Below are 22,932 nucleotides of genomic sequence, written 5' to 3'. Positions count from 1 at the left end.
CCAAACCTCATGAAATTTATGGAAAAAAATGACAACATAGAACATGTAATTCTTCCATATGCCTCCATAGTTGGAAAATGAATCTATTAAAACAATAAAGGCTTTGATCTCTTTGTATCACTAGTTAATCACTTTAGTAACTTCTACTAATGTATGTTCCTTCCTATTCAGCAAATAAGGAGGAACATCAACTCTCTGCATTAAAAACTTGGTATTCTGGATATAAACTCTCTTTAAAATTTTGACAGTGTCTAAAAACAGCCTTCTAGTGTTATGTCTAAATACATACTAAATCTTTATGTCTTAAAACTTTTAATGAAGTGTATGTCTGCAATAGTGTTTTAAGCTCAATGTAGATAATGTGAAAAATCCAGTAGTATATTCTTTTTGTTGGAGAGAATGTTCCTCTGACAGAACAAGTATTCCCTGTCCTCAGCCCCAAGCTATTGGAGCAGATGCTGAGAATGAACAGGAGGGGGGCAAGTGGAAAGGAAAATTACCATTTTAAGTGTGGAAATCTCTGCAACATTCAAAAGCATCAAATAAAAGGAGAAGGGGGCATTAACAAGAGCAGGAAATTACTGTACTAAACTCTATGGGAATGACAAGTTTACTTGGATTTTTCTCCCCTTCAGATACACGTTCACTGGAATCTATACATTTGAATCTCTCATAAAAATTTTTGCAAGAGGTTTCTGTATAGATGTTTTTACTTTCCTTCGAGATCCCTGGAATTGGCTTGATTTTCTTGTAATTTCATTTGCGTGAGTATTTTTTTTTTTTTTTTACATTGGTGACTTAGACAGTTTTGAAAAATGAATATCACTAGGATTGCACCTGCATGACGGTTTTGGGACACATTAATTGTATTTTTTATCAATTGCATCCATCAGTAGCCTTTTGTTAGTGGAATGGACATAATAGGATAAGAAATTTCCCTGCATGGCCCCCTCCCCAAATCTCTGGTCTGGATAGTTGCAGGAACCCTAGAAGGTAGAAAGAAAGAAGGGGACATTCTCACTGTATGAGCAGAAGCCCAAACTGGAAAAACTGTCATCAGAAACTGCAAATGCCATACTAAGCTTATGTTTAGTTCAGTAGTGATTAATTTTCTTGGTCCATAATTAGCTCTCTTTGCCAGTAAAGTCATTTTTGTCAGCAGGATAGGGGGAGCACAATGGTTCATCCTGTAGCTCAATCCATGTTTCTTCACAATATATTCTGGAAGTGTAGGAGCAGATTGAAAGTAGGGGGCATGAGTGGGGAAAATGCTGTGTCAAATCCAGTTTCCCCTTGTTTTTAAAATGTCAGTTTCATTTGTTGAAGCAGTAATATAATAATAAAGTATAACTGATTCAAATTGCCTCAAATACAGATACACACAAATGTACACATACACACACACACTGTTGTGACCATAAACTGGCTCACTTAAATAATCCAAATCACTTTGAAGATACAACATAAATTTATTAAGCATACACCTGAAAAAGCTTCCATTTTGCTAACAAAGCCAGTGCCATATACAAGTGGTGGAAGTATCTTTAGTCGCTGATATTCAGCGCACCACTGAGCATTGCATTGGCAATAGTTGCAATCTTACATGCACTTACTTGGTGTTATTCCCCAGTGGACAAAGTGGGATTTATTTTCAACTGTACACACCGAGCACAAAATCAGAAAAGCTAATTATAATTCAATTACGAAAAAGATTTAACTCAAATAAATATTCAGGTAAGTACCCTGAAGTCTGTCTCAACTCTGAATAACTGTGGTTTAATTCTACAGGTATGTAACAGAATTTGTAAACCTAGGCAATGTTTCAGCTCTTCGAACTTTCAGAGTATTGAGAGCTTTGAAAACTATTTCTGTAATCCCAGGTAAGACGTAAGTGGTGTAAGGTGTTAGGTCCCTTGTACCTATCCAACTGTTCCTTTTTATCCTGTCATTGTGTTTGTGTGTGAACTCCCCTATTACAGATATGTGACAGAGTTTGTGGACCTGGGCAATGTCTCAGCATTGAGAACATTCAGAGTTCTCCGGGCATTGAAAACAATATCAGTCATCCCAGGTGAGAGCTAGGTTAAACCCAGAGGCTGATTTTAAATTTGTCAGAACTGCAGTCATATCTGTTTGGATAAACTTTACTGCTAAACTAGCTAATCTAATAATCCAGATTATTTGTCTAGAAATAATTCCTTGTTTCTTGCTGTGGTTAAGACATCAGCCTTTGAGTTTAACACATTTTTGCATGAGATAGCAATACAAATGGTGTATGTTGCACATTAAATAGCAAATTTTCTTTCACACGTCAATATGAAAAATGGTTGCACTTTTCATATTCAGATAAACTTTGTTTATTGAAATAACTTGGGAATGAAAATGTTAGTATTCAGAAAACTGGATTGCTAGTAAACCTTCTAGTAATAAGCTAACAAAGGAACCGCATGGATATTGCATGAATATAGCTTTAGAAGCCTTGTGTTGCCAAACCACTTTTTGGCTTGAAAGGTGATGTTTCCATTAAGTCATGCATGAAAAATTTTACTATTGGTAAAATTTTTCCTTTACATTAGATCAGGGGTAGGCAACATGGTGCCCCTGGGCACCAGCATGCCCATGACACCTCCTTTGCTACAGACCCAGCTTCCTATCCTGCTTTGTTTAACAGAAGTCCTTTTATGTACAGTATGTATAAAACAATCGGCTGCACACAGCAAAGCAGCACCCTGTAATGTTCTATGGATTTGCAGGAATGCCTTCGGGTCCCACTGGGATCACAGAGAGCATACTGGGAGAAGGGCTACTTTGCCTTGTGGTAAATGAGCGTCTTCTCATGTCAAATGTTTGTGACTGTAATCACCCCATGCTTGCAAAATTAAAATTACACTCCTGCCCCCCAAAAGTTGCCTACCCCCTGCATTAGCTCTGTGCAAAGTAAGAATGACTGAAATTGCTGGCTTTCAGTCACATAGCTGGTTTAGGTGATATGCTTTTTATATTCCTTCATAGTTGCCTTTTTGAACATTTCATGTCTCATGAATTTGAAGGCTTTCTCTTTTCTCTTCTGGCAAAAAGCAATGGTTTTCAAAAATAGGAACTGCTTGCATGAAATGTTTAATTCATCTCAGTTGCCTAACACCTAAAGCTGGAACTGTAGCTAATTTGGGATTATGCCTTTCTCTTTGTTTTAGGCCTGAAGACAATTGTAGGCGCCCTCATTCAGTCAGTGAAGAAGCTCTCGGATGTCATGATCCTAACTCTGTTTTGTCTGAGTGTGTTTGCACTAATAGGATTGCAGCTGTTCATGGGTCACTTGAGGCATAAATGCTTACTTTGGCCCCTGAGTAACTCTTCTTATGAAGACCCACGGTTTATGGAGTACTACAATGGAACCGAGTTGATCTGGTCTAAATATATTGAAAATAAAGGTAAGGTTTAAGTAACAACAACAAACAGCAGCAATAATTGTAATCCACTAGAATACTTGGATATGAACCTGCCATAAGTCCAATCAATGTATTTGGGCAATTCAGAGTTCAGAAAATAATGGTGTAATCATTGCTGCGGACCAACCTCCCCTTACACTACCATCATTCATTTGTTCCACTGGGTGGCACTCCATTTTCCAGTATTTAGTTAACTTGCAGGTTTTTTGATTAAAGTGAAAACATTATTTGCTTGGCATTGCCTGGCAGTAGGGTTGATGATGATGGAATAATAATTAATCTAAGAGGGTTTTTTTCTGGACTAATTTTTTTTAGTGGCTTCTCTGGATTAAATACCATATCAGTTTAATTCATTGTAGGGCAGATCATTTAAAATGAATTGCTTAAATGAAGAGAGATCAGTGCCATTAGCAAAAACACCATTTCAAATCAGATAGTTGCAAGATAAAACTGCAATAAGTAACCAATAACTCTTGTGTTGTATTTGAATCTAAATGATCAGTCACAGAGATTAATTAATTAGTGGTTTCAGTTGCAATATCAAAAGAAAAAGAAAAGCTCTTTCAAATGTTGTGGGTGTTGTAGTTTGATAAAAATGATAAGTAATTTCCCTTCAATCAAATTGTCCACTTTCCCAGTAGCTATAATCTTAGTTGCAATTTGCATACACACACTGGAAGTATCTCTCACTGAAAATTAGACTTTAGTAATCATTTAGTAAATTATTACTTTAGTAATCAGATAGATTCCTAAGATGGTTTTGTTATAAAAAAACTAATATTATCATCATCATCATCATCATCACATGAATTCTAGAGTTTTAATTATATAATCAGGCTAGTCAACCTTCTTGAATTTAATCCATATATAGACATAACTAACTTGCATTCTTAACTTCTGTCTTCTCACACACAACAGAAGTCTAGTCACAAGATCAGAGATATATTTGCACACATTATAAACATTTTGGTGTTAAGGTAGAAGAACAGAGTGTGCAGTGTTAGCTTATCATTACGTTAGTCTATCCTATACATCACCCTTCCCCATCCTCATGCCTTCCAGATGTGTTTGGGCTGCTGTAAGTTGGGCAAAGCAGTTGTAGAGGCTACACACATCACAAACACAAGCAAGCCATCGTCATTTTGCACATAACACAAACTTGAAATTGGTTTGATAAGTGAAAAACCAGGACATGTTAATTATATGAATATTGTGTTTGCATATATATATTTGCTATAGCAACACTTTATTTTTTTAAATACTGGAACTCTATGAAGAATTTGTTAGAAAAATTCAGATAACAATTTAAGAAGTTTATAACACAAAAGGACATGTCATAAGGGTTTTGCTTGTTTTTGTTTAATTTTTTCTGTTCCACGCCATGAATAGTAACGGTATAGAGCATCAACAAGAAGTTTCTAGGTTTTTTTAAATCAGGGAAGCAAAACTCTGAACCACTGTGCATGGGGTACCAGTTTAGATTTTAAAAGAGGAAATCTCTGTTCTCTGTCTGTTGACCATTTCTGTATGTCCAGTGGGTTTATTGGACTGTGGCTCTTACTCTGAAAATGTTGTTTTACAACAAACAGACAGCAATGACTCTTATACGAATGAAAATATCATAAGCAACTTTTTTTTCTTATCAGACCACTTTTATTTCTTGGAGGGTACGAATGATGCCTTGCTCTGTGGTAATAACTCGGATGCTGGGTAAGTCTCCTTCAAAGTATAGTTTAGAAGAGAAATCCATTATTAGTAATATAACTAAATCTGCTAATTCATCAAATACTTTGAACTGAATGTTAACATATTTGAGCAGAATTCATGAAAGGAATTTCTTTCCTTCCACAGCCTCCTACTCCTTACAAAGCAGCTCATCTTAGAGGTTTGGGGATGCTTCCAGGTAGCATGGAATATAACAGAGAAAGCTGTATGTAGCTCAAGGGAAGAAATTGGAGAAATCTAGTACTTCCTCTTTGCATTATAATATGGCAAGGACATTCAAGCCACTGTAATACCTTGTTTTACAGGCCCAGTTTATTATAAAGACCCATTTTCTTTAATTTCCTAGCAAAAGTACAATTATTCCTGAAAATCATGCTAAGTTAATGGGACCTTCTTCACACAATCATATAATTATATTAACTCGGAACTAGTTCAGGCAAAACTGGACATTATTTCTTTTCTCTGACAAGGAAAGTAGGAGGAAAAGCACCAAAAAATGGAAACTCCATCAAAATGGCACTGAACCTCAGATATTCACTCTGATGGAACTAAGTGTGATGAACTCTAAGCAATATATGTCCTTAATTTATAGTTTCTGAGGTCAGTCCAGTTCTGGTTCATGTCAGCCTTGAACATGTACTGTACATAGGTAGATTCTTGTAATCCACAGAATGTTTAGATCTTTATAAATTCACATAGTAATTTGTACTTTTAATGTGCCTAATAGATATATTGTATCTCAATGTATGTTTAATTTTAATTTCTAAACTATTTTAGTCTAAAACAAGCATTTTAAAGTGCATCTGAAGTTTTTGATCTGATTGTTGCATCGTAAGATTTGAGGAAGTATGAAATTTGAGAGGTAATTTCTTTTCACCTATTAATCCTGAATATGGGATTAGGTCAGAATTCATCAGAATTTTCAAAGACTAAATTCTTCAAGAATCTAAATAGGCTACTGTAAAGTTTTTATTCTCAACTATTCCATACAGTTTGGGCTTATTACACACCCCAGTATTTCCAGGTACAAATTGCAGTTTTTCTTCTTCTTTTGCTTTCAGATATTTTCCATATGCTTAATTAGAATGCCTAAAAATTGTTATTTCATCACCTTTTTTTATAGGCAATGTCCAGAAGGATACACATGTGTGCCAGTTGGTAGAAACCCCAACTATGGTTATACAAGCTTTGACACCTTCAGCTGGGCTTTCTTGTCACTCTTTCGGCTCATGACTCAGGATTACTGGGAAAACCTTTACCAACTGGTGAGAAAAGGAATACTTTTAATTGTGAGAAAGGACCAAAATTGTTTATGCAAATGGCTGAACAGAAAAATAAACCACCACATCACATTGGACATGTTTTAGGTGAAGAATTACTGTGAACTGTTTGTTAGAGAAACAACTAAACTTCATGTGCTGCACTGAAAACCCTGATAGGATTTAATGCAGCTTCTCAAACAGTTTCCTGATACCTGTTTCTAAACAAATAATACATGGTGGTAGAGTTGAATACAAAGTATGTTAAATTCAGAAAAGTTTTTGGTACTGCTGATGCAAGACAAAAACTGTTTGTTTGTTCATTCCATATATTTAGGAGACAACATCAACAGAACAGGAAAAGATATAGAAATATAGATATACAGATATACTGTAGATACATACTTTTAAAATTCACTTGTTTTACTAACCTAGTAACTCGTATCTGGTTTTCCAGACGTTGCGGGCTGCTGGCAAAGGATACATGTTCTTTTTTGTCGTGGTGATTTTCCTGGGCTCTTTCTACCTGATCAACCTGATCTTGGCGGTGGTAGCTATGGCCTATGAAGAACAAAATCAAGCTAGTATTGAAGAAGCCCAGCGAAAGGAGGCTGAGTATCAGCACATGCTTGAGCATCTGAAAAAGCAACAAGAGGAAGCTCAGGTACTGGAGTCTAAAATCTTCAGGAAAAGTAAATATAGATAAATAGGAACTGTACAAAACGTCGTTCCTTTTAGAAGTACTTGTTTGAAACTCCCACGAAGCACTGCCTTTTATTTCAGAGTGTTCAAGAAACCTGTTGCATTTTTGAGATACGTGTTTGTAAACTAGTGCCTGATATGATGTGTTTTAGAAAAACTGAGTCCTATCTGGGTGTGTTATGTCTTGCCTTCATCAAGCATACGGGAAGCATATAAACCTTATGACAACTATCATCTGTCAAATAGCAGTAGCAGAACAGATGCAACAGCCACAAAGACAACAGAAGATTAGGGGTATCATATAGCATTATTCCCCCTCATAAGGATGGGATGGAGTTCCCTGAGCCTTACAACCAGATGAGTGCCTCAAGCTGGTGGAAAGAACACTGTGTACAGAGTATGAAGTACCTTGGCTTATTTAATAATACACATAAAGTCAAGACACAAGATTCTAACTCTAATTATTATATATCAGCTAAATCTTTAGATCAGGAGTTCTTAACCTGCTGATAAATTTCAGGGGCTTCATGAACTTGGATGGGGAAAAAATTGCAACTTTATTTTCACTAACTGAAACTTAGCTTGTGATTGATTTAATGGCTTAATAAAGAAGCACATATATTGTATTACGAGGTTCTGACAGCATATTTGCTATTTTTAAATATTTTGATAACTGTATTTGAGTATAATTGGTTTCCTTTGTAATACAGTATTTATCTATTTGATTTTATGCATTCAAATACATTTTTCTAAGAAGCGATCTATAAGGATCACCAGAGTCTCAAAGGGATCCATGAAACAAAAAGACTAAGAACCCCTACTTTAGTGTAAAGTTGTTTTACTAATATTTTGGTACAGGCATGTTCATTTTTTTCCCTTGCGTTCTTCAAGCGATGTTCTTTTGGCATAATGAGCACCATGCTAGATAATTAAGTCCTGTGTAGAGTAGTTATGTAGTTGATCCCTTCCTGTGATAGGCACTGGCAGCAGCAGCAGCTTATAAAGACTTCAAGGATGATGGTGCCCTTGGAAGACTTTCCGAAACATCTTCAGAATTGTCAAGCTCCAAAAGTGCTAAAGAAAGAAGAAACCGGAGGAAGAAAAGACGGCAGAGAGAATTGTCTGTTGGAGAAGATAAAGGGAATGGCAGAATGTTTCCAAAATCAGAATCAGATAGTAGCATCAGAAGGAAGGGATTTCGATTTTCCCTGGAAGGAAATAGACTCACATATGAAAGCAGGGTAATTTCTCCATACCAGGTCAGTTATATTGTGGTATATCTATCCAAACTGTTGCAGATGGGGGCCTGAATCACATTTTATGGTCTGCATGCAAGGAAAGAAGAACATGGCTCTTAAACAAATTGTGTCCATACTGGAGTTCAAGTTCTTGTTGTTACCTGCAGTAACTGAGGAACAATAGTATCTTTTTATTAGTAGTAAGTCAAACAGTTGGAAAAGAGGTAGAGATGATAATATGAAATTCAGGGAAACAGGTAGATTTTAAAAAATTTATCTAGTGATGTCTTTGTTGCTATTGGAAGGACAGAATGATGCTATGTATCTGATAGCAAAATAACCTATTTAAATATATGTACATTTTTATGACTTCATTCATAAGAACTTACTAGCACAAGGAGAAATTAACATGGTGACAATGTAGTCAGAATGTTAAGCAATCACAATCTACCAGTTATTGATTATCATCTCAATGGAACGATTAGTTATGTTGAATTTTCCTTTAACAATATGGGTAAAGCTTCATTGATAGTCTTTTGATGCAGTAAACTATATGTGTTTGGAAGTACCTTCAACATTTATTGAAATTGCAGGGTGGGGAAAATAGTGCCATGGGCATCTCTCTTGTCAAGCTGATTGCTCAAGTTGATCTTGATTACTTTTTAAACATTATTTTAATTAAAATAATAGAAAAGCTATCATATTTCAAAACACTACCCATTAATATTAACCTAGTTTCTACAATAGCCCATAAGCCTCATACAGGCATATAGGTATTTCTAGAAAATGAAAATGGTGGCTGCTTCAATTTGGAAGTATGCCTATCTGCCCAAATAAAGGATAAGCTGAGATTGACAGACATCAGACATCCTTGGGGACAAGAGGAGATGATGGAAAACAATATTTTCTGTTAAATGGGTATTGGTGATTGGCCACACCGATTGACAGTCAACTGAGGTTGACAAGGTCAGGAAAGAAGAGGTGCTAAGAGCCTTGAAATATACTTTAATGCAGTTAGGTTATTGTAACAGAATCTTGAAAGCCTGCCAAAGCCCCTTTCTACTTCAACTTATACCTAACACAATCAAGGCACAGTTGTTTTGCGTTTCTTCCTCATGTTTTCTACTTTCCCAAGACTTGCATAACCTTTCTGTAATGGCTTGACGTTCCACTTCCCCTTCTCTGAGTCAAACACACATTCCTTTACCCCCTAGGAGGCATGTCTCACCCTCATGATAGGAGTCCAATCGCTTCATACTTCCCAAGGTCCAACTGTGCTTATGCTCTCGAAGTTATTGCCTAGCCTGCCAAACAGGATGTGTATGTTTATTTACAAGTTTTCATTTGATGGTTCAATTTCTGTCTCCTTAGTCAATGCTGTTTCCCACAAGGCGCAATAGCAGGGCCAGCTTTTCCAGCTTCAAAGGTCAAACCACCGAAGGAGGCTCAGATGCTGACAGTGAGCACAGCACCTTTGAAGAGAATGGAAGCCGGAATGGTTCCTATTTTGTCCTACGCAGACATAGCGAACGGCGCAGCAGTAATCTTAGTCAGACCATGTTTCCAATGAATGGGAAGATGCAGAGCAGCGTGGACTGCAATGGGGTGGTTTCCTTGGTAGGAGGACCACCAGTGCTCCTGTCACCTACTGGACAGCTTCTCCCAGAGGTGATAATAGATAAAGCAACTACCGATGACAGTGTAAGGATGATTTAAGTAGTGTAGGCATGATGGGTCTCCAGAATGGAATCCAAACCGTGAATGCTTCTGCATCTTGGAAATGCTTTCATATTGTCACTTTCCAGGCTTTAAAACTGTGCTACACAAAAATAAATGGTCTGACTTCTGCTGCATGTATTTGCAAACACACATTCAGGATGTGATTTAAAGGAAAGGAAGACAACATATTTATTTGCCATGTTTACATTTAATTTATGCTGAGCAAATACCCTCTCTCCCTTCTTTGCTCCTTTCCCTTTCCTTTGCTCCTGCTCATCCTTGCCTAAAAGATCCATTATGTAACTTGTTCCCAGAGGTGCACATGTGCTATATGTGGACCCCAGAGCTCTTCCAAAAGCAGCTGTTACTGTAATTTTTAATGTACATTAAAAGGGGGGAAATCATTAAATGCATGGAAAATAATTCCATTAACTATATTGATCTGAAGTAAAATTTTCTTGGTCTCACCTCTTTATCCTGGCCTCCTACTTTTTGGAATGCAAACCTTGCCACACAAATGTGGCACTCAGTTTCCCAAAGTTGTGCACCCTGGCTTATCCACTTCCATTGCCACAGCTGCTCTTAACTCCTTCTCATTCCCCACTAGTGCCTGCCCCATTGCCTTTCCCTAACAAGAGGACACTTCTTTCCCCTTAGAACAGGGTTTCTCAACCTTGGCAACTTTAAGACGTGTGGACTTTAAGACATGTGGAAGTCCACATGTCTGAAAGTTGCCACGGTTGAGAAACCCTGCCTTAGAGTGATTTATACAAGTGCAGCATTCCATGCTCTGGCTACAAATGCAGCATTCTTCCACGCTCTGTGGCACTTCCTCGGGCAGCAGGTCTCCCAGGGACTGGCTTTGCAGAAAAGGCCCAGAGGAAGGCAAAAAATCTTGCCTTTACTAAGCCTGCATATTAGGATTCCTGGGGATTGTTTTGTGTGCATCTCTACGTATGTAGACATCAGTAGAGCTGCATGTAGATGTGAATTTGTGTGGAGCCACACAAATTTGCACTCACGCAATATGATCGGATGGAGACCACTGGGGGCAAAATGGAGGGTGAAAGCTACCTTGTTTCCTATCCTGCCCTCCATGTCAGGATCAGGATCAGGATCTTCATTTTGGTTCTTGTGAAGGAACCATTTTGCGCTCAAGGGTACGTTTTGCCCTAAGATTAACATCAGTGCTTTGACCCTCACTAACACGCCAGGCCTTTCCATGCCTCAGTATATTTTCTCTAACTTCTGCTTCATTAAAAACTCATTTCCCAATTTTATTGGGAATATATTTCCCAATAAAAATACTTTTTAATGAAGTATTTCTGCTTCATTAAAAACTCATTTCCCAATTTTAAATTTTTTTAAAAAATATGATTCAAAAATCATATTTACCTCCATACTGTGTTTGCAGCTCCATACAGTATTATATCCCAAGACATCTTCCCTGGTTTGTGACTGGCATGCTGAAGCTCAGTTAAGTCATGTTTTTATTCTTAGGCAGATTTAATGACAAAGCATGTAACAAGATGTACCTGGGATAATTTTGTTATTTTATTTTATTTTTTATTTTACAATTATCCAGAATGGATTGAAGGCTTGGAGGAGCACTGGCTCAAAACATAATGCTGTTTGCTGAAATGACTTTTGTTGCATGACCTAATTTTTCTTTCTGGACCCCCATGTGAAAGGTGTCAGGTTATCTAAGCATAAAACTAAATCTTCTAAACTCTAGTACAAGTTTTCATGCTTTTATTTACATATAGTTTCTTTGTGTCTTAACAGTAAGATGTAGTTGAATAATCAGGGTCATTTCAATTGTAAGTGTTGCAGTTCTACAGAAGATAGGATTCATATCCACCAGTACAGAGAAGACAGAGGCTTAAGGCAATGGGATGGGGATGATGTAATTTTCTGGAGTTTTTCCCTTATTGGGCAGAATTTTAGCTTTTTTCACTTGTTTTCTTAATTTTAGTGTGCGTGCCACCATCGCCACCATCGGTATTTCGAGAAACCTAAACCTATATTATGTTATAGTTTTTGTGTATAATCCATTTCAAAATGGAAGAAACTATGTCAACATGCCAAGGAGGATCTGCAAAACTAAATTAAAAAATGTGCTGCATGAGGCCATAGATTACCCCATGCTAAAGTCTGGGTCAAGAAGCAGATCCATAATCCTGATCTGAACACCGCGTTGGGAAAGTTGAAATGTAGCTTTCAATTACTATACAAGAGAACTTCAAGCTAACATAGAAGGTTTGCATGAGAGCCCTCAAGAGCTCCTGAGATGTAGGCCTGGTCCTGGGACATTTCTGATCCATCTAAGGCTAAACTGGCCTATTGTAGGGGTGCAGGGTTAGTTGGTTACATGTAACCAGCATAAAATACAGTCTACTTTTGAAGTATGTTTAAGCCTAAGAAATACAGAAGGATTCAGCTGCGTGTGCAGTAGCATGAACTTCTCGAAGTCTTGTTATTTGTTGGGGTACAGTCCTGGTATGCATCTCTGTAGTCATGTTGATAATTTAGTCTTCTTACTTCACTATAGAGTACTGCTTCTGAGATGGAAAGCAAAAAGAGACGGTCCAGTTCTTTTCAAATATCGATGGATTTGCTGGAAGACCCCACCGTAAGGCAAAGAGCTATGAGCATAGCAAGCATTATCACAAACACAATGGAAGGTGGGTCTGTGTATATGCTGTGTGCCTGAACATAGTAAAACTGCTATGGAACTTTGATTTACTTCTCTGTTATGTATATGGGAAACTGAACAACTAAGACTTAAGGGATGATACTAAGCAAGAAAAAAAAAGTACTTTATTAGGCTCTGTAGAGGTTTTGGAATCAGAGGTTTTCAAAATGTCCATAGCACCTGTAGAACTTTAAAACACTCTCCGTTTTCTTGGGCTTGTGGGTCTGCTATACTGCAGCTGATGTGCAATAATTGAAAAAGGTATGTTTGGCTTTGGGTGTTCCTGGCTGGTGCTACAGATTTAGGTGGAAGCAATTGAGAAAATGGAATGATGACAGTACTGAGGGTCACACGTGCATACTCATTGTTCATGCCTGCATAATCACAGGAAAAATGCTTCTTTGGACCATTCAAGATCAAATGTGTCAAACAATTCCCTTGGGTGGGCCTACAACCCCTCTCATGCATTCCTTCAGTGTCAATTGAGTGACACTTTGGAGAGTCAATTGAACGATCTTATGTTTCTCAAGCTAGCATTTTTTTCTTAACAATATATTTTACAATTTCGTGCAAGACACCATTGCTTTAAGTGTACTGACAGTCAACCTGTTTTAAAAAGTTAGTATGCTGGATGTGTTTTTAGAAATGCAGTTTTTTCAAGTACTAGAATAAACTGTGACAAAGCCTTAACACCTATTTTTAATTTAGGTGCCTTGCCATAGTAAGGAAGAAACAGAGGGTGGAGCAAGTTCTATACACCCCTTTGTTTGAATGGAAGCTACACATTTAGATCAATGCACAGTTTTGCATATACCTCTGAGAGCCCTACCCACTTGTCCTCTGATATGGCTGCAACTGAGCAATGGGGAGCAGGTCATAGGGTCCCCACTGTCAGTGTGAAGTCAGTGGTCTGGGGCAGGATGGTTCCACCCTTTTTTCTGGTAACCATGCTCAAGATGGTGCAGTAGGAATGAATATCTTTTTTTTTTTTTTTTGCACAGCTTTGTGCTGTGTTCCAGTTGTGCCTATTTGTGGACCGGGAGGCTCTGCTCCCAGTCACTCGTGCCTTGGTCACCTCCCAGGTAGACTACTGTAATACACTCTACATGCCCCTGAAGAGATCCAGAAGCTTCATCTGGTGCAAATGTGGTGGCACAGGCAGTTACTGTATGTGTGTCCCTAGAATGGCACACGTTACACCTTTGTTCTGTAAGGTGCATTGGCAGACAGTTTGCTTAAGGGTCCGGTTCAAGGTGCTGGCTTTGACCTTTAAAGTTCTTCATGGCATGGGACCGGGTTATTTGAGGGACCACCTCCACCTGATTACATCTGCCTGACTGTGAAAGATTTTCATCTGGCAGAACCCACGAGATGGGCTTAATCTGCCATGGGGCCTGCCCTGTGGAACATCATCCCCCCCCCCAGGTGAGATTGGCCCCATCCTTGATATCCTTCTGGAAATCCCTCAAAACATGGCTGTGTCAGCAGGCTTGGGGATCTCAAGGCAATAGTGATCTAATCAGATGGCTACATTGTTGTTAACAGAAATTTTTCTCTACTATCTTGTTATTAATAGTATTGCTTGATGTCTTTTGAATTGTACTTGTTTTAATATTCTGATCTTTGAAGAGTTGAAGAGAAGTTTTCTATTGTGTGCTGCCTAGAGTCACTTTTCTGTGAGATGCTTACATAAATATAAATAAATAAATAAATAAATAAATAAATAAATAAATAATCCAGCACTTTATTCTCTGCCACAATATCTGTGTCATATAATGGTCTTCCCCTTTTAAATGGCAATATTTGAAACGTGCTGTGACAGAAAATTAAATTGAGAAAATTCATGAAAATGCATCAGTAAATCGGATTTTAGTGAAGTTGTTGTTTCCTAATGAATGTAAATCATGAAATCAATATGAGGAGTTTTTTAAAATGTTTTCAATGTGGCTTCCTTCAGAACTTGAAGAATCAAGACAGAAATGTCCACCATGCTGGTATAAGTTTGCCCACAATTACCTGATTTGGAATTGTTCTGATAATTGGTTAGAAATAAAGAGAATTGTTCATTTAATTGTGATGGATCCATTTGTCGATCTTGGGATTACTATCTGCATTATTTTAAATACACTATTCATGGCCATGGAACATTATCCAATTGAAGACGCCTTCAGTAGTGTTCTTAAAAATGGAAACCTGGTAAGTCAAATTTACATTAAACAATTTTCTAATTCATAAATCTGCTAAACTCTAAGGCAGCTTTCAAAAAATGGATATCTCTCTAAACATTTTGAAAATACTAACTTGAGTCAGAACATCAGTCCCTTTTCAGGAGGAATCACCAATATAGCAAATACTATTGCTTTTTGTTTTTTCCAACATAATATTAAAATCCTTCTTGCTGAGATTAAATCTGGAGTCTATTTTATGGAAAATGTGTGTTTCCCATGGCCCTGTTCCTTCTTTTCAGAATTATAGTTCCAAGACTGGGACTACAGAGGGGAATGATGTTCTGACTGAGAATTCTGGGAGTTGAAGTCCCATACATCTGGAAGGCTGTTTCTGTATAATTGAAAGTTGAGTTGTTAAATAATTGTTCCTCCAACAAACCCTTCCTTGGGTCCTGTCTTGTGGTGTAAGTTCTCCTATACTTCAGCTCTTTTAAAATTATGTCAAGCCATGCCTTTCCTTAGTTGGAACAACTGGAAATGAGATTTAAACATTTGTTTTCGTCATTGTATTTCAAGTATTGTTTCTTGAGTTTTATGCTCACAAAGAACAAAATAAAACATGAGGTTTTCATGGGAATAAAGGAATAAAATAACTAACTGATTGCATTCTACATTTAGATTTTCACTGGAATCTTCACTGCAGAGATGGTCCTCAAAGTAATTGCCATGGATCCTTATTATTATTTCCAAGAAGGCTGGAATATTTTTGATAGCATCATTGTCACCCTGAGTTTAATGGAGCTGGGTCTTCAACATGTAGATGGATTGTCAGTCTTAAGGTCTTTCAGACTGGTAAATATCTGGCCTGTAAGGGGGTGGGTTCAGTATAGCTGCAATTTTCCTTAGGATGAAAGTCCTTCTGAGTGGATTTTGGACTTGCTGGATCCAGCAGGTTATGCACAGATCTACAGATTAGTTCACTTACACAGCAAGACATAATATCTCTGGAGTTGACAGAATCCATTTATCCCATTTGGAGATCATTTCCATAATAGAGTGGATTAGAAGTTTTATAAATAAATTAGAACAAGTAAACTAGAACTTTCAAATCTACCAGGATCTGCCTTAGATACTTTGCAAACACTTGGATGGAATATCCATGTATGTAATTATTTTCTTAGATAGAAACTGGCTGATTCCACACATTGCCATTATATAGTCTGCTGGGTTCTGATTAGGGGAGAACAAAAGCTCCCTGTTTTGGATGTGTGGTTTTCATGAAGCACATCCGAAAAATGATCCTCCTTGTCTGGAATAAGTTGAAAGCCCTGGAGGGATTCTACAGTTCACTGGTTTACTGAGGAGGAAGTATTTTAGCCATTCTTGCTAGAATAGAAGTCTTTTGTGAAGTGCATAATGTGGGGATAGAGAGAGATCACTCTTCTATTTCCCAACATTATTAGCATCTACCTACATAGGATCCAACAATGGATAGCATACGTGGCCTCTCTAGTAGGCAGGTGTTTGGTATAGCAAAGGGCATGTGAGAAGGAACTGGGATGAGAAGCTTTGTATTTCCTGGAAAGACCTCGGTATCTCTGAGAAATCATAAGTTTCTAGGCCACTTTGGAATTGATAGCAGCCTGGATTTCACAAGTGTTCAGAATGATTAGGAGCAAGCCTGTGCAAATATAAAGCTGCCAGGTTTATGGCTTTTCCTTACAACCCCAGCTACTGTATGTGCTTTCCTCTCATCCTTAAGAAGGGAAGAAAACACACCACTTCACAGCATTCATAAGGTGCCTCCAAAACAAAGCCAGGAAAACTGCTACCTTCACATGACAGGGCAGTGGTTTCTGCTGCTGGGGAGAAGTACAGAGGTATGGGCAGATGCTGCAAAGACAAGAGGAGTAGGGAGGATGAAGGAACCCTGCCTGTCTCAGGTTTCCTGCTCTACTGCAAGCAGCAGCAGACAATAGTGGAAGGAATAGCAACTTTCTGAAATAGGTACTAGAAACTAACAAAAGAAAGTTTCAGTTGCTGGGAAGGTTCTGTTGTCTCCAGTAGCCAAAGCAGCAATGGTCACAGAGGCATCAAGCTCCATGGCCAAATGGGAGGGGCAGTCCTGCAGTGGCCCACACGGAGCCCTGCAGGTTATTGACCTGCCTCAGACTCCCCCTGCATGGGAGATGGTGTATTTCCCAGGGGAAAATACCCCTTTTCTGACAGATCACCTTGATCTGGCTTCAGCCTGACTCAGCAGCAGGCTGACACTGAAATGGAGGTTCCGTGGTGAAGATACACCCTCAGCAAAAGGTTAACAATCCATTTTGATACCCAGGTGAGGAAGGTCTGTGGATGAGACCTTTGCCTTCTCTCCAATAAACTGCTGCTGATAAAGAAAGGATAGTTTGTGGTTTTTTAAGCATTAATATATTTGTTTTCAGTTTGTGGTAGCAATCAGCAGCACAACCTTGTTTATCCAGCCAGATTGTGGCCAGACTGGACCGCTTAAATTTGATAACATCAATTTGGTTCTTCAGCTATAAGAAAAAGAAAAGAGTTCTAAGATACCCTTCCTATTATGTCAACAATCACAAAGACAAGGTGTCTAGGAAAACTGAAACATGAACTTGTATTTTGCTTGGCAGTTATTACTTTAAAGAAGTCTGTACTTTTGGAGCTGCAACTAAAACCATTATTCAGTATATAACATATTTAAGCTAGAGCAGGGCGTACAGTTTTTTCCAGGCAGGATTTTTTTCTTTATGTTCAGTTTATTTCAGCTGCAAGTTCTAGTAGAGTGAGGTTCACTTATATGGTGACATCAGAAGCAGAGCTCAGTATTTTTTATTTTTTAAAAGTGGATTGGAGAATTTTAAAGTACCTTGAGAGGCAAATAAACAACAGAAAAACACACTGCTGAAAACTGAGAGTTTTGCAATCTGGGAGGATTTGTGGTGTTGTAAATTGGGACTGGAGAAGTCAAAATAGTCCACAGGCTACAAGTTTACAGCTAATATTGTGCGGTGGAATCGCACAATTCCACCAAATAGTGGCTCTCGCATTTTAGCCAGCCTGTACCTATTCCTCATTTATATAAATTATATTAATTTCTCTTACATATGAATTCTTCATTAATGTTTTCAGCTTCGAGTGTTCAAACTGGCAAAGTCTTGGCCAACTCTAAACATGCTAATAAAGATCATTGGGAACTCAGTTGGAGCTTTAGGAAACCTGACCTTGGTGCTAGCTATCATTGTCTTCATATTTGCTGTGGTTGGTATGCAGCTGTTTGGTAAAAACTATGAGAACTGTAAGTGCAAAATTTCAGAAGACTGTACACTTCCACGCTGGCACATGAATGACTTTTTCCACTCATTCTTGATCGTGTTCCGAGTGCTTTGTGGAGAATGGATAGAAACCATGTGGGACTGTATGGAAGTTGCAGGTCAAGCCCTTTGCCTGACAGTCTTCATGATGGTTATGGTGATTGGAAACCTGGTGGTAAGTGTTTGTAGATACTGTCTTACACAGCTGTTTTGGGATTGTTTCTACTGTGTTGTCTGATGCTATACAGCTCTTACTGTCAATGAGGGCAGTCAATCAGTTTTGTTGAGAAAACGGCTATCGCACAATTCCACCAAAGGTTCTTTTTAATTTTTTTAAATTTTTAATTACAAAAAGAGGAAAAAAACACATAAAAAGTACATGAACAAAAAATTGAAATACAACAAAGAGGGAAAAAAACGGTTAATATGTCATTATAACAATAAATAATTACAATTCTATATATGCTTATCTAATACATATATTATTCAAGTACATATATATTTCTAATAGATTTATATAACTATCATTTTTTAACCTACTGTATTTTTTATAAATGAGTTCCATATTTCATTTTACTTGTCCATACAAAGTCTACGTCTATAGGTAATCCACTCATCAGTGGCAAGGGCAATCAGGTCTTCAATCCATTAAATAAATGAGGCCATATATTTATCTTTCCAGTGCTGCAATATCAGTCTTTTGGCCCTGGTAAGGGCATGGAGAATCTATTTACATTGTCCAGATGTCAAATTCCATGTACCAGGTATATAGTTCAAAAGAATACTATCCTCTGAAAATCTTAGCTTTTGTCGCACAATCATATTTACATAGTCCACTACTTTCTCCCAAAACTTAGTAAGTATAGGACATTGTAAAAGCGTATACTTTAAAGAGGCATTCTCCTTATTAACAATTCCACCAAAGTTTAGCATCCATGGGAGCTACTAAGAATGCTCTGTTCAAATATCTTTTATAAATTCAGAAAGTTATGGGGGATTTCAAGAATCCCTGTATTGGCTTGTTTCCATTGATGTAACTAGTCTTTTGCATGTTAACCAGTATCAGCTTCAAATCTTCCAAAATATCAAATTTCCTGGCCTGATCTAAATGTTGAGAGACATTCACTGTAACCAGTTGAGACCTGTTACACAGCAGATTGTCTGCATATGCTCCAGATTAGTAAAAGACCCCAGCGGTAGAAAATTGTTTCATGCCCAGCTTTTTGTGGCTCATCCTCTTGATCTGTGATGATGGCCAGTGGGCAGTGGCATAGACACAGGAATCCATGCCCAGCAGAGAAGTAGGTGAAACAGGAAATAAATAGTGCCAAAGATATCTTGTACATGTCATTTTTTAGTACAACAGTGGGTACCAAAGCTTGTGGTCACCAGGCATAGACATTTCTGATTGAAGACATTGACTTCTTCAGGAAGGGCTATTCTAGAGTATATATCTGTATGTGTGTATCATTATGCATCTGCAATTCTCTACCTATCCCAAGTCCTCACTTCTAGGCTATTTCAGATAGTCACTCAATTAAAATATGTTAGTGCAGTTTAATTGCACTTTTACCAGTTTTCTAAGACTGTTGCAAAAAGCGTTGAGCATTTGCAACACCAGCCAAGTTGGTCGTGCAAAATATTTTAGGGACTGTATCTTAGGGACTTAGGGCTATTCTTGTTGCAAACTATATGATATGTAGTCTACTGGTACCACACAAATTCCATGCCCATTGTATAGGTAAGATAGAGTTTAAAAATCACTGAGGTGGCTGTTTATAACTTGATATCTTCTGCAACTTTAGATACTTGTCAGATGTTTAAATTGTTGTGATGGGCATAGTAGTTTACTGTGCTGAATCTGACATAATGCTAAATTTATAAGCCTATGCAAGTCAAGTTCAAGTATTCCACCTTCTACTTCCTCTGTCATAACTGCAAAAATATGGTGGGAAGTCTTTTTTTCTGTATCAGGTTACTGAATTACACTTTTCCAGGCTTCATAAACAAGGCAAGAATATTTTACTATGTTTCAACCAGCCACAGTTTACAGTACAGATTATAACACTCAACTGTAGTTAATTTCAAGTGATCTCTTCAGAAATGAAAGTATACAAATGTTGTAGAAATTGCACTGGTTCAAAAAATCACCTGTAGAGAGTAAGATATTCCTAACATATCTAGTTTGGACCCCAGCAGGCCTGAATTTTAATTATGTGTTTGTGTTGCTCCCATCCTTTTCATCATGCAGATTCTCCTTTCTTTTTTTCCTACATGTTAATCTGTTATTTTCCAATACGATTCCAATCTATCTTCAAAAACAGTGCTGATGTAGTGTTACCAACCAGTCAACGTACATCCTATTATACAAATCTATTTTTTAAAATAGGACTGACCTCCTATTCTGATGAAAAACTCTCACTCTCTCTCTCTCTCACACACACACACACACACTCGCAATCACAATCATGCAAGAAAACTTGATTTTATGTCTGCCAAAGCTCAAAAACTAGAGTCAGGTACTGAACTGTTTTTACTATACTCAAAAACTAAAAGGTGAATGCATGAAATTGGTAGAAAATCAAAATAAAAAAATCAAAATGATTAACTAGAGAGGAAAAAAATCTAATTAATTTATTTCCCCACCCCATCCTCCAGGTACTAAACCTCTTCCTGGCATTATTATTGAGTTCTTTCAGTTCAGACAGCCTTGCTGCTCCAGAACAGGAAACTGAAGCAAATAATCTACAGATTGCTATAGCAAGAATTCAGAGGGGAATAGATTACGTAAAGTGGAAGATATGTGAATGTATGCAAGCTGTTTTTTTGCAAAGATGCAAGGCCGCCACTGGATTAAGTTCAGCTGATGAACAAAATGATAAGAAAGATCAATGCATTCCCAACCACACAGTAGCGGAAATCAACAAAACGTTTGATTATCAGAGGCCTAAAATAACAACTACCAGCTGCATGGACAGCAGTGATCACATGTCATTCATAAACAATCCAAATCTCACTGTGACCGTACCGATAGCAGTGGGAGAGTCTGATTTTGAACATTGCAACACAGAGGAACTTAGCAGCATATCCGAACTTGAAGAAACTAAAGAAGTAAGACATGATGTTATTTTTTACAGTAATACTGTTTTGGTTTTATATGCTTGAGTCGTTTTTTCTGTGTATATCATAGTGCCACTAGTTTTCTATGTCTTAAATCTTTTAAAGATACTCTTAATTTTTCAATAAAGTGAAATCTCATTTTACTGGACTAATTGGGAGAGGGCCTGTTTATTCATGCATGTCAGTGGGTTTGAAAAATAGAGCATTGTGGCAATTTACATCATTTGTTTAATGATACGGTTACACAAATGGCATAAATCACTGGAGAAATTTGATCCAATGCATATGAAGTCTGTTGTGTCAAAATCTGGTAAGTTGCGGTTTCATTGTAATTGCTGTTTTTTTCTACATGTTAGTATTGACTTGGGAACATTGAAAGTGACAGCCTAATCGTCTTTTTACCATGTAATACGGGGCTGGGTATGGTATGTGTCCTTTCATTCACAAAACAGCACCTAATGTGCATTTGCATGTTGTTGAGTGCAGATGACAGAGTTGTCCTAAAATATAACAAATCTGGAAAGACTTGTGAATACAGATTTCACACAGTCTGAAAGTTAGGGAGGAGATGCTGTGTGGAGCAAGGCAGACCCCATGCCAAAAATTAAGGAATCCTGTCAACATGCTGTTCTGGAATGCAAGGTCACTCATTTTGATAGCTCAAAGTGTCCCTCAGAGGAAAAGAAATGACACATGACAGGAGCCAGCAATAAAAACCAAACCAAGCACAGTCCCTCAGACCACTGGTGGCACTTGGCTTGTAAGATTACTTTAGTTCAGAAATGATATTTTGATAAGGCAGATAATTCTTCCAGGATGATTCAAGCAATCTGTAACCACCTATGTGTTCAAAAGATTTATCACTAATCTGATGTCAGCATCAAAATATATTGCAGTTAAATCATTAAAAAGAGACAGATACATTTTTTTAATATGCAAGCTGTAACTGTGGAAAAGATTATGGCTTTGTATACTATAGGGATAATACTTTATCTTAAGACTTCTCAGAATTAATGTCCATGGAACCTTCCTCAGTAACTTTTACAGTTTTCTTTTCAGCTCAAAAGTCCAGGAGATTCATCTTTAACAAAATGCCAAAATTGGCTATGTCTTGACTTAATAAATGCATGAATATAAAATACAGTACTGTTGTATTGCCAGCTGTCTGGAGTAGGAACTGGTCCAAATTTTGAAAATACTTACACATATGCCCTTTTGAGGTTAGTGTTAACTCAAATAAACAGACAGTAACAATCAGATATTTTATTTATTTAGATTTATATTCCATCTTTCCTTCAGGCATTCAAACTGATGTACCTAGGTTTCTTTTTTTCCCTCACAATGATCTTGTGAGATAGGGAGTAATCATATGTCACCCTGTGAGCTTCCATGGTTAAGGATGGATTTGAACCTGGGTCTCCCCAATCCTAGTTTAACACCTTAACAATTAGATTATGGAACTAGGATTCCAGGTGTCTTTTCCTCCATAAGTAGCCTGCCTCATTCTCCAAGAATTCTTAGCACA

General features: G+C 37.6%; 1 protein-coding gene and 1 long non-coding RNA gene across 5 annotated transcripts in view; one reads left to right on the top strand and one right to left on the bottom strand.

Moving 5' to 3' along the window:
* Positions 1–22,932, top strand: part of LOC103056496 (sodium channel protein type 2 subunit alpha-like) — a 57,077-nt gene that overhangs the window by 3,558 nt on the left and 30,587 nt on the right. For 2 of the 3 annotated variants that reach the window (XM_088146694.1, XM_088146695.1), the window contains exons 2-14: positions 636–764; positions 1,789–1,880; positions 3,195–3,431; positions 5,096–5,159; positions 6,298–6,439; positions 6,891–7,097; positions 8,113–8,394; positions 9,745–10,041; positions 12,644–12,776; positions 14,745–14,983; positions 15,634–15,807; positions 18,106–18,462; positions 20,946–21,398. In XM_088146694.1, coding sequence (XP_088002820.1) covers positions 636–764; positions 1,789–1,880; positions 3,195–3,431; positions 5,096–5,159; positions 6,298–6,439; positions 6,891–7,097; positions 8,113–8,394; positions 9,745–10,041; positions 12,644–12,776; positions 14,745–14,983; positions 15,634–15,807; positions 18,106–18,462; positions 20,946–21,398 — 2,806 coding nt within the window. Of the gene's footprint in view, positions 1–635; positions 765–1,788; positions 1,881–2,017; positions 2,072–3,194; positions 3,432–5,095; positions 5,160–6,297; positions 6,440–6,890; positions 7,098–8,112; positions 8,395–9,744; positions 10,042–12,643; positions 12,777–14,744; positions 14,984–15,633; positions 15,808–18,105; positions 18,463–20,945; positions 21,399–22,932 lie in introns of those variants that run through there. The other variant, XM_088146693.1, reaches the window with a different exon arrangement.
* Positions 1–22,932, bottom strand: part of LOC112541587 (uncharacterized) — a 35,719-nt gene that overhangs the window by 4,555 nt on the left and 8,232 nt on the right. The gene's annotated exons all lie outside the window — the stretch shown is intronic.

This window comes from Python bivittatus, unplaced genomic scaffold, assembly GCF_059951505.1.
Source record: "Python bivittatus isolate LINGU-HERP-01145 unplaced genomic scaffold, Pbiv_v1 ctg000480_np1212, whole genome shotgun sequence".
Lineage (NCBI taxonomy): Eukaryota > Metazoa > Chordata > Lepidosauria > Squamata > Pythonidae > Python > Python bivittatus.
This window is presented reverse-complemented; position numbering and strand designations above follow the sequence as displayed.